Source organism: Danio rerio, chromosome 9, assembly GCF_049306965.1.
Source record: "Danio rerio strain Tuebingen ecotype United States chromosome 9, GRCz12tu, whole genome shotgun sequence".
Lineage (NCBI taxonomy): Eukaryota > Metazoa > Chordata > Actinopteri > Cypriniformes > Danionidae > Danio > Danio rerio.
The window spans coordinates 44,986,911-44,999,927 of record NC_133184.1 but is presented as its reverse complement, the minus strand read 5'-3'; the positions used below and the strand labels follow the sequence as shown (position 1 = coordinate 44,999,927).

The window sequence follows — 13,017 nt, the reverse complement described above, 5'->3', positions numbered from 1 at the left end:
AATGTACAAAAGCTTGCTGCATTACAACTCTAACATTCATTAACCAAGATTTACTCTGGGTTTCATATGCAGCGCTTCCCGCACATAGACTTTACTTGGGCGCACAGTTGCGAGAGCGAGAGAAACATTCAATAACTCATTCTTGAATGTAAACGACTCATAAAAATTTTACTGTAACTATATACTACAAAATGACTAGTCTAAACTGGCCGCAAAAAATATGTACACCATTAGTAACAGTTAATCAACGCATTTGCCTTATTTAAATGATCTACACATTTTGATGTGTAATTTTTATAATTTTTTGAGAGATTGTCTGTAATTCCTTTTTCTGTCATTTTTTTTTTTGCTGTATGTTTTGTTATTTTGATGATGTCATCATGCTATATTACATAGGCTATTTATTATCTAGTTTGCTTTGAACTTAGAAACTTAAATTAGAATGTAATAATAAATACAATTATTGTTAAAAATTAAATTATAATTTGTTTGTCACATATAGTTAACTATTTATGTGATGTGGGTAAATGGTGTGTTTCAATCAAGCTACCACTGCAAGTATATTTCAAACTTAAGGGAAGCACTGCATATGTAATAACTTATTCATAATAGTTTATGTATTTTTTAAACGTTTATTTATGTGCTTTTTGCTTTTTATAAAACTACAACAAATTATAGAACAAAAAAAAAAACTATAAAAAACACCCAATTCAATACACTACAATATAATACATATAAAATACAATACATAAAAAAATAAGAAAAAATACTAATCTATGACAGAATAACTGAACGACAGAACACAAGGGGACAAATACACACGAAAGCAAAATATTATTTAGCTGGTCAGGTGATGCATAAATAAAAGCAATTATAAATTATTGTTGTTGTTGTATCACCAGAAAAACGCATTATCCTAACTACAGTGTTATTGTCAAATAATAGTTTGGCACATTATTAAGAATATTTTAGGTTATGAATTGTGAATATCGATTACACTCTTAATCTTTAGTTACTGTGTTATTGAAAGGGGTTACTGTTTGGCTTGTGTTTCTTCCAATGCATTAAGATGTTTTAATATCTGGCCCCATGTTTTGTCAAATATCTGCAATTTGTCCTTATTGATATATCTAATATTTTATGTATTTATTGAAATGAAAATAGTAAGGCATATAGTAAAGTAATTTTATATGAAACTGGGTAAAGTAGTACATATTCTATTAATAAAATATAAATAAAATGATCAAATAAACAATAAACAAACATATCATTTATATTAGCCCCCGACACATTAAAGTCATTTATAATAACTGATTCATTTTATCTTTATATATATATATATATATATATATATATATATATATATATATATATATATATATATATATATATATATATATATATATATATATATATATATCATTGAAATCCTAATTATTAAGCCTCTAAAATATTTTCCAAATGATGTTTAACAGAGCAAGGAAATTTTCACAGTATGTCTGATAATATTTTTTTCTTCTGGAGAAAGTCTTATTTAGTTTATTTCGGCTAGAATAAAAGCAGTTTTTAATTTTTTTAAGAACCAATTTTTTTAATCAAAATTATTAGCCCCTTTAAGCTATATATTTTTTGATTGTCTTCAGAACAAACCACTGTTGTACAATAACTTGCCTAATTACCCTAACCTGCCTAGTTAACCTAATTAACCTAGTTAAGCCTTTATTGTCACTTTAAGCTGTATAGAAGTGTCTTGAAAAATATCTAGTCAAACATTTACTGTCATCATGGCAAAGAGAAAATAAATCAGTTATTAGAAATGAGTTATTAAAACTAATATGTTTAGAAATGTGTTGAAAAAAAAATCTTCTCTCCATTAAACAGAAATAGGGGAAAACAAACACACAGCTGGGCTAATATTTCAGGTTGGTTAATAATTCTGATTCAACTGTATATAAATCAGATAAATGTCAGTTAAGTTCCATTCAGACTATCAAAGGTAATAAGTACAAAACATTATATTTTTTAAAATCTTCATTTTATCAAAATCTACTTATTTTTATTTTATATATTAGGTAGGTAAACTCTGATAAAATGAAGATTTTGAAAAATATATTGTTTTGTATTTATTACCTTTGATAGTCTGAATGGAACTTAACTAACATTTATCTGATTTACTATGAACAATTTTAATGATACATAGAATAAAACAGTTACTATGTTGCTTTAAATGAATTTCATTTGTTTCGTTTGAAGGACGCTAATGCATACAACAAAAGTGTGACATGTCATTACATTACTGTAATTGCTATTTAAGCAACTAGAAAGATGAAAACTGCAGGCTTCAGTTCTGAATAATCTTCCTCTGCTGAAAAAAAAAAACATCCGTGAGCAGTGTCTGACTTCTCCCGGCACTGTCAGAAATCCCTTAAACTTGCAGTTAGTGAATGTGACAGAGAATCAGCATTTGGAGAGAAAAAAAATCCATCTGCAGGTCTTTTGGGACTTTGTCACTTTTGATGTCATAAAAATGAGAATTTGAGCTTCTAATTCTTAGCAGTCAGATATTCAAAGGCATTCTAATCCCTCATAAGCGCTCGCTCTCTCTTTCTCTCGCTCGCTTCAAGTATGAAGTAGTCATTTTCACTTGGAAGCTGAACAACTAAAAGATATGATTAAACTCTCCATTAACGTCATTGAGTGCCAACCAATTGACACCCATTTCGTTTTCCCCATTGGGAGTCCAAACACACCTGGCATCCGGCTTTATTTCTGGACATTTCGATCCCACCGTTACCTTGATTGGAACAGTGCCTGCTATTGAAAGCATGTTAGAAATGTGTGTGTGTGTGTGTGCGTGTGATTGCAGTCCATGATGGTAGATGCAAGAAATGAGCCTGATTGGATGGTTCATTTGTTCTCCTTTGTAGAGCCAAGCCGAGGCGCACTACAAAGGCAGTAAACATGCCAAGAAGCTCAAAGCACAGGAGTCACCGAAAAATAAGCAGAAAAGTGCAGTCGCCCAGGACAGCGGCACTAAGACAATCACCAGCACCTCCACCAACACCACCACCACCACCACCACCTCCTCCTGCACTGCAGTCACTGCCAGCTGCTCTGACCAAACAGGTTAATAGCTCCTTTTGTTCTTGCTCCACATCAACTGTCCTGTCTTCTTTCTCCACTCCTTATGTGTTGACTTACATCAGGGTCGGAAATTAGACAATTGGGTAAAAATGCCACCAAAACAGGCAAAAATTCCACCAAAGCAAGCAAAAAAAAGCAAGATATTGGTAAAAATGATTACAGTGAATTGTGAAATTAAATGAAAACTGTATGTGTTCACTTCCATCAGAGTTTAGAAATGTTCCCAAAATAAACCAAAATGTTTCAAATGAAAGACAAGCAAATTAAAGAGAAAATTAAAGACAAGCAGCTTATTAAACTCAAATTTACTGCTATCAAGATTAAAGTGAAATGTCAAAGTGAATGAAGATTTGTCAATATTGGATAAAAAAAATCTTGCTGCCATTTTTTTAGTTAAATCAATTTAACTTTTAGTGATGTGTACTAACATTAATTAAACTGATCTAAAGTATTAAGTTACACTTTGTAAGATGATAAAAAATAGGTTAAAACCTTTATTTTATTGGTAGAGCAGAGCACCAGGTTGCCCATGAGGATCACATGAGTTGCCTGTGGGCCTGTTTTAAAAATAGCTTACCATAGCCACTTACCAGTAAGCTTCATCCAATATTTTTGAAGCTATTATTTTAAAATCACACTTGCATTGATGTAAATTTGAAAATTACATTAAGTTATATATAAAAAAAAAATTAAAAAAAAATATATAATATATATATGAATTGTGAAAATAAATAAAATCTCTGTGAATGTGTTCACTTTCATCAGAGTTCAGAAATTAACAGGGCTCGTGGCAGAAATGCCCCCCAAATAAACCAAAATGATGCAAAAATGAAAGAAAAGCAGCTTATTAAACTCAAATCTGAAATGCAATCATGATTGAAATCAAATGTGAAAATGAAGATGTCAACACTGTATAAAAAACTTGCTGCCAATTTTTTTTTTAGTTGAATCAACATAACCTTTGTAGTCATGTTAACTTACACCAGTCAAGTCTCCTTTTAAGTCAAATTTAAAGTCATGATCGCCTATTGCCAGAAAAGTTCATTTCTGACCCTGACCCCCCTGCTTTTATTCTCACCCCTGCCACTGTTTATACTCTCCATCTATATGTTTGTGTCCTGCTGTATATGTAGTTGTATTTCTCCTCGTAAAAGCACTTGAGGTTGACCAGGGCTATCCTTCAAGCTCAAACACATGCTTGTTGTTGACGTGTAGAGGTAAGAAGCGGCCCTGCTGCGGCAGTAATCTGCCATATGCTTTATAATGTTAACAGCAGATCACTCTTCTCGCAGCTGTGTTTGCTTGTTTCATCATTACCTGCATATTGAGTTCCCTGCACATCATCTTTGTGTGTTGCGTCTAATCGTTTAATTACGAAAAAACGCATACAGAATTGAAACAAGCGCTCGAATGCGTGCTTGGATGCTGTTATTTTCTCTTTTTTTCTCCTCCCGCTTGGCCTTTGATTTGACTGAATTAGATTTGTGTTCCATTTCAAAGAACATAATCATCTGATCTTTGCTTCATGCTGTGACCCACTCGATTTCAGGCCCTTGTGTCTGATTAAGAATCAAGACTGGGATGTACCAAGACACGTGCCCTACGGGGGGCAAATCTGAGTCGGCGCATACTTTTTCCGAGCTGGCTCTTTTCTGTAGCTGCAGAATTGGAGACAGATTTGGGCGCACCTCATTTATTAGGCAGTGGTGGTCCTCATTGATATGCAGTGTCTTTGCACAAATCAGGCCAAATGAATGTCAGCCTGATTCACAGATGGCTTATGGGTCCTCGCTGTCACGCCATCGTATTAGCAGCGCGTTGAGCTCGGACCGAGACTCGAAGGGGGGCTGCTGTTGCCGTCTCTTTCTCCCTGAACCCTGGCAACACACAATGCAGTCAGATTTAGTTTACATGGGGAAACTTCAAGCACTAAATCATTAAAATTGCTAGCTCCAGTGCTTTACGTAAGAGCCAGTTTTATGTAATGTTTTAGAACTCCGTGTGTTGGAATATTCTGGGATGTGTGCTCACAATAATTGCTCAGCCTTTATTTATTTATTTATTTATTTATTTTTTAGAAATGTTCTACTCTCTCTGGCTTTTTCAAAAAGGATATGGCAAGGTCAGATTAACATTGCAGTCACTGCTTGAGCTGCATCCAAATAAGCAATTGTTATCACTGTGGCTCTGTTCCAAAACCTAGAGAGCTGCCTACATAGATTGTATTTAAAGTACATACACTGTGTACTAGAAGCATCAGAAGTGCCAGTGAGGAGTTTTGCATCCTTGTTCTTTTTAAACTTTCTATTCATCAAATTGTAACAACATTTGAATTTCTACCAAAATAAAAAAACATATTTTAATTTATTATTGATATAAAACATCTTATTTTCCGAGGGGGGTCCTCAAAAATTAAGCATTTGTTAAAATATTTAGCAGTACTGCTGTTTTCATCATGGCTGATTTGGTTCTTAAGAAACATTAAAATGACTTCTAAAGGATTGTGTGTTACTGAAGACTAGAGTACATTCATTTATTCATCTTCCTTCGGCTTAGTCTATTATCTACCGCCAACTATTCCAGCATGTGTTTTACGCAGCAGATGTTCTTCCAGCAGCAACCCTGTACTTAGTTGATTAATAAAGGGTCTAAGCTGAAGGAAAATGAATGAATGAATGAATGAATGAACATTTCATAAAATTAGTGCATATTGCCAATAATAATAAAAAATATTTTAAAACAGCGGAATGAACCACCAACTTATCCATCATATGTTTTACACAGCGATGCTCTTCCAGCTGCAACCCAGTACTGGGAAACATCGATATGCACTCATTCACACACATACACTACGGCTAATTTGGTTTAATCAATTTACCTATAGCGCATGTCTTTGGACAGTGGGGGGAAACCAGAGCACCCGGAGGAAACCGACGCGAACATGGGGAGAACATACAAACTCCACACAGAAACGCCAACAGACCCAGCTGGGACTCAAACCAGCAACCTTCTTGATGTGAGGCAGCAGTGCTAACCACTGAGCCACTGTCTAAAACACTGCAAACTCTAATATGGAAGTGAAAAATAATAATTGACTATTAGCTGCGGAACATTTTCTGTGGGGACAAAAGTAACACAGATATCTTGCTGTTTAAACCTGATTTACTTTTAAACTGAAAAATTCAGACATTTTAAACTCAAGGATCTGCTATTGCACTAAATAACCAGTGAATTGATCATTAGTGTGACACATGAAAACAGAAACGCAACTTGTAATGAGGAAAAATATCCGCTACAATAATTTACTTTTTGCACTTAAAAACAGAAATAGGGTTGTGGCGAGGGGGCGTGGCCGAGAGCCGTGGGAATGCAGTGAGGCCACCGCGTAAGTGAATACACCTGCGGTGCGCACCTGCCTCGGATCCCACGGAAGGAGCTCTGGACAATAAAAGGAGGAACGATGGCAGAGGAAGCCGAGAGAGGCCCGGGCATATTATTTTACTTTTGCTTTCAGTTTGACGGCAGTCTCCGTGAGGAGCTGCCGTCCGTTTATTTTGGTTTAGACGGCAGTCTCCGTGAGTCGCGGTTATTAATAAATATTTTAAAAACTGCGTCGGTTCTCTGCCTCCTTCTTCCCGGCGGCCAAAGGGCCGTGAACCTTATTACAAGGGTATATGCGGAAGTATGCGGAATGACTTTTAATTTGTCAGTAACCTGGGTTAGGCGCTTCCGGTGAACTGTATGCTATTACAAAATCAGCACGTTTAAGGTCTGTTTTCTTTAAAAATCAGTGATCTCCACTGGCTGAGTGATATCCAATATAAAGTGGGTCTCATATTGTACAAGAAGCATCGCATTAAATTCCATTTTCCCTGCCATATCTTTAAAATATGAACATTTATTTTACCGCAGTATATTCAATGGAGATTCTGCGTTAGCCTGCCGATCCTAACTGGCGCATGCGAGTAAACGGTTTTTCATCTCATTTTACGCTTGAGCAACTAAATGAATGCCAAAGTCTATTTAACTGAATGGATTTTAATTACTTTACCACATCAATGCTGTAAATGGAACTGTATAAAATGGAAAAAAGTCACATTGACCATTCACCTGAGGTTTATTAGTATGGGAAGAAACACTGGCTCTGCATATATACTTAATATATACTGCATATGTATATTTGGAGCTAACTGCGGGACGCAATGCCAAAATCACATGACATTTGGCAGCTGCATCAAGAATTGCATGCTAAATGTGCAGCTATCCGCTTGTTAGGTGGTGACGTGTTGGTGACGTATGTAATACTGTTTCCGGGTCCAAGCCGCCACTCATCTGACTTAAGAAATTATGTTTATGATCACTTTTTATTTATATCACACATTAAAGTTAATTTTGTATAAAGTCATACTGTACACAACAATCTCTGGGCTTGCTGCATAACAAATACCAAAATTTTAACAATTTATAAAAAAAATGAATCACTTTCTGGCCATCGGATATTAGGCATGGACATATACGAATAAATATAACGTATTACATCGCTTTGTAAACGTTTATTATTACAATTTCATGAGTCTCCCCATACAGTTGAATAGAGTGCTTGGACCCGGAAGCCGCTTCGCATGACGTCACACTTAACAAGCGGATAGCCTGGAAATCAAATGTTGTCAAGGCTTCGAGAAAATCGCTTTGTTGCTTTCATCTCACGTTACGTTCATCACTGCTCTCCCGTACATGTTGTTAGGTATATTCAAGCATTTAATATTATATTACTAAATCATTTTAATTGGTTCAATCACACTTATTGTTCAAGCTACAAAAGTGTCTTATAAATATTCATATATTTTCACACCAAAAACGTAATGATTATATTTACTTCATATTTGTATGTGCTGCATGTTTAATTATCATTAGAGTATCATAGCATTAGCTTAACATCAGCTGTAAATCACATTTGCATCAGCTTGAGATTTGTAAGATTAGTTCCAAACTGAGCCGACTAGGTTTTGAAACAGAGCCTATAATTTCCGTCAGTTTTATAAAAAGTTTTACCAAAACTTTGTACTTCATCTCTGATCTGTTTTGTTATTCAGCTACAATGCTTCCTTTATGACTCACTGCAAAAAATAGCGAGATCCAGAACAAAGGGGCATATGTCTTCACGTCTATCTACCACGCATTGAGAGATTTGGAATCTAAACCGAAACTTGGAGAAAACAGAAAAATGCAAAAGTGCAGCAGCTCCAGCCTAGAGGTTCAGGTTAGTGTCAGCGGGTGTAATGTCACTGTATGGGGGAACATTAGACTGTTCTGGCTGCTTTGAGTCCTCGGGGAAAGCAGGAGCAGAGAGTGACATTCATATAAAGCAGCAGAGCATTCCCTCAGAGGCCTGTTGGAGAGTGGGTGGAGAGTACAAGCATCCGACATTGAGTGCTTCATGGGGCCTCCAGCGGCATCTGACGCTATGAGAAGGGTGCGAGGGTTGTGGGCGATCCAGGGGTCACGTCCTATCACATTACTGCACGCGGGACCCAAGCCCTCAATGGTGTTAGGAGAGAGTCTGACCTTACTTGGCTCCACTGTAACCAGTGTTGGGTAGTGACGCGTTATATTTAATCTGAATTATTTGATCTGATCGCAAAAATTATAGGGTTGTTCCAATACCGATACTAGTATCTGAAATACTCGCTGATACTGCAAAAATTCTGGCATCGTTATCGGTGAGTATTTAAAACCATAAACTGTTCCGATACCATCTTTTTAAATGAGATATATGCCCGCTAGCTTTGCTTAACACTAAAACTAGGGATGTCCCGATCAGGTTTTTTTTTTGGTGCCCTCAAGTCCTAGTCCTAGTCAGTTGATTTTGAGTATTTACTGATACCAAATCCTGATCCGATACTTATATAATAAATTTTAAAAAAGATTAAAGAAGAGCGAAGAAACAGATCCTTGATGTTCCTTATTTTTTATTTAATTCAAATTATTGTAAAACTCTGTTAACAAACGGAGCACTTCTGTGAGGTAGCTTGAACATTCAAGTTAGAAAAAAAACAAACTCTTGACCTCTTGCAATCCCACGTTTACATATCTCACAGTTTGCTATGGCAATGTTGTCATCATTAACTTTATAATACCTCCAGACTGCTGACGTACTCGGGTTGTTGCTAGATCAGATAGGGCTGCGGTCGGAAGTTAATTATTTATTTAATTATATAATTAAATAATAATTAATTTATTTGATTAATAATTATAGAGTTATTTATATGATTTATTAAATTTAACATCTACCCCAACCCTAAACCCAACCGTCACAGTAATGTATAAATAATAATTATTGTTATACAATGTCACAAAAATGATGCTATATTGATGTGCGTATCCGCAGCTGTATCCAACTAGACTTTACCAAATACTTCAAGCCAGGGGGTAGGCATATGAAGAGGGGGATTGGTAAAATGAGGTGGCGGGCCAAATTTCAGAGGATCCAGATCCTTGTTCTGGCACAAAATAAGCCCTGGTTATTCTGTAAAACTACTTTTTTTTTTTTTTTTTTCAAACTACATTTGATTTGTGGCTAAACTAAGTAAAGTACAAAAAATATTACTGTTAAATGACTAATAATAAAAAATGTCAATTATAAAAATACTCTAGTTTACTGTATGTATTTGTTTGTGGTTTTTTAATGCATAAGTGTGAAGCACAGCGTAAATTAATCCTTTTACAGGGCTAGTAGTATACACAACTGTTTCTGTAGAGACACACTCTGGTATTGGTTTAGTACTCGATATTGCTGAGCTCAGGTATTAGAATCTGTATTGGGAAGGGGAAAAGGGTATCGGATCATCTCTAAAAAATTATGTGCTGGATTTTATTTCTATTTTAAAACATTATTTTTATTATTATTATTTAATTATATTCTGTTCACATAGTGGGAGTGAATAATTCATTTTCATGGTGGACTGGAATATTGCAACGTTTATTATAATTGAATTATACATGCACATCAATGTTACTATTTTAATGTGTGTTACTTTTGTTAAAATAACTTCTCTTTCCCCTTGATGACACTCTTCAATGATTGTGTTTACTGGCATGAGGGCGGGATCAACCTGTCACTTAAATGAGATCCACCAATAGCAAAACACAATTATTCAATTAAATCCTGATTGAACAGTTAGTTCTGTCCTACAGTTTTTCTTCTGTCATTTCACTTACTGTATACATAATTATAAAAAGAGAAAAAACTGTCACATTTTCTGTTTCATGCTGACTTTAATCCTAACACGACTTGAACATAAATAAATGTATTTAGCTATTTATTTCATTTTTTTATCAACTCCCAAACCCAAGTTTCTTCCTCAATCTCTTTTTTTAATCTAAATAATATTTTTGTACTTTATAACTATAGATATTTAAATTTCTCTGTTTAAATAGTTTTGATTTTTTTTATAATATGAATATCATACAAAGAAATACTACTCAGCTCTGTGTTAAATGAGTTGAACGGATTGTTTGCCCAAAAATTGTAATTATGTTATCATTTAATCACCTTTTATTTGCTTCAAATATTTAAAGGTTCCTTTTTTTTGTTGAAAAAAATACTGAAACCCTTTCATAGTAGTTGTTTCTCCTATATTGAAGTCAATGGTTACAGGCTTTATACTTTCTTCAACATACTGTATCTTTTTTTGTGCTTAACAAAAGAAAGAAACACATAAAAGTTTGGAACCAATTGAGGGTGAGTAAATGTTGAATTTCTTAAATTTTTAGATGAACTATCCCTTTCAATCAAACTATTCTAAAGGCCCCAGTATACTTAAAATACATTTCTTTTTTAATCTTTGTGTGAGGGCAAAAAAAAAAAAGTTAGATAAGGACATTTCATTTTTGAACATTTCAACATCTAAGAAAAGAAATAATATGGCAATATTAGGTCTGCCAATGGGGTAGGGAAAATAATATTATTTTTCTTTTTGACATAAGATTATTTTGCTTACCCCATTGGCAGATTATTTTGCTTGTTTAAAGGTAAAACTCACTTAATTTTGGCATATTATTTCATAAAACAAGACGATATGTTTTGCTTGTCTAGAAAATTCTTCTTGATTTAAGAATATTTAAATATTTAGACTAGAACCAAGACAAAAAAAAATCTAAGGAAGAAAAGCCTTTTTGCAGTGTAGAAGGGATCAAATCTAATAGATTACATTATCAACTGTTTATTTTTTGCATGTAATTTGCTGTCAGTAGTGCACAACTATTTGTAAGTATTCTGGTTGTAACTGATCTGACATTTAAACTTGAGTGGTTGCCTGCAGCGAAGGGCCTTATATCAAACCCGAACACAAAATCGTGAAAAAAAAAAGACTGAAAGGAGTTGAAAATGTGTCAGCACACTACACAACACTCTGAGCCCTTCACCACTAACTGTCAGATTTGCTCTTTCCTTGTTTCTCTCTCTCTCTGTCTTTCTCTTATGTTCCCAGAGAAAAGTACAGAGCCGTTGGCTGCGCACAAAGTCCCAGCCTCCCCGCAAGCTTTTGTGCCAGCTCCTGTTGCGCCCGCGGTGGCATTAGTGCCCAGCCCTTGCAAGACAGCACCCGTGCATGCCAGCCCACCCACCGAGCCGACAGGACTCGCAGTGGCCCTGAAGAACACCTCCAAACCAGCAGCGTTGCCAACGGCCCCGTCAGAGCCCAGCGTGGAGTCCGAGGAGGAGAAAGCCAAAAAGCTCCTGTACTGTTCGTTGTGCAAAGTGGCTGTCAACTCCCTCTCTCAGCTGGAGGCCCACAACACAGGTGGGTAGAACATCTGCCTCCGCGAGCAATCTCTTTCCTACGGCTTTCTCTGCGATATGCCTTCTTCTTTAAATGTTTCATGAAGTGACCCTCCGAGGCTTGGGAATGTGGAAATGTACTCACCGTTACAACATAAATCACAACTAGTGTGAGGCTCATCATTGATAATGCATGAAGAGCTGGAAAATGTAGACAGGGCCCCCACGATCATGGAAAACCTGAGATATTGAGGAATTTTTTAAAAAGCCTGGGAAAGTCATGGAGACTAATTAAATATTAAGAAGTCATGGACATTTATGTAGTCAATATAATTTTTTGTAGTTTGGCTCAGCTTTGATGTATTTCATCTACAAGAGATTGCCTCTGAAAACATTATCCAGACACACATGGAGGAATTTGATCTGTGGGTTGGAGTCAGACTTGGGCTGATGATATAGCTGCGAAAATATTTTAATGTTTTTCAGCCTATAGATGACATTTGGTATGTACTGTATCTCATTCATTCATTCATTCATTTTCTTGTCGGCTTGTGCCTAGTTCAGACTGCGTGATTTTAGCCCCGATTTTGGCTCACCGACAGGTTTTGAGAAATCGCCGACAAATGCCTGAAATCACAGGCAAATCGGTGCTCGTGCACGTGAGTGACAATCACACAGTATGAACTATCAAAGAGAATCGCCGATGAGTCGCCGATGCCTGTGAGATATTTGGCATACTAAATATCTGGAGCTGTTGGCGATTCAAATCATGCCGTGTGAATTAAGTTTTGAATGAAAATAACATCGGCGATCGCCTACAGCCAATGAGAGAGCAGCATTTACTTGTGTGTGCGTGTGTGTATACCTGCTGCAGGCCAGCGGGAGGCTGGGGAAGAAGTTAAAATCGCTCTTTTTCGGTTTATTTGGACCCACGAAATGGAGGAAAAACTGTGGAGGTTTGACAGGACTCAGGAGCAACCGTGTCTGTTTGACGTTTCATACAGAAAGAAATTAGTTTATTATCAACGTTGAGGAGAAATGGCTAATTCCCTTTAAACCCAGGTGAGCAAATATGTACATGTTCTACCCCATTA

The 13,017-nt window shown here is 35.8% G+C and overlaps 1 protein-coding gene across 19 annotated transcripts in view; it reads left to right on the top strand.

Moving 5' to 3' along the window:
• The window catches only part of znf385b (zinc finger protein 385B), a 300,195-nt gene that overhangs the window by 275,217 nt on the left and 11,961 nt on the right, over positions 1-13,017 (top strand). For all 19 annotated transcript variants that reach the window (XR_012384883.1, XR_012384884.1, XR_012384882.1 and 16 more), the window contains 2 exons: positions 2,928-3,126; positions 11,634-11,945. Coding sequence is in view for 12 of the 19 variants with exons in the window: in XM_073911674.1 (XP_073767775.1) it covers positions 2,928-3,126; positions 11,634-11,945 (511 nt within the window). In the remaining 7 variants the exon portion in view is untranslated. The remainder of the gene's footprint in view (positions 1-2,927; positions 3,127-11,633; positions 11,946-13,017) is intronic.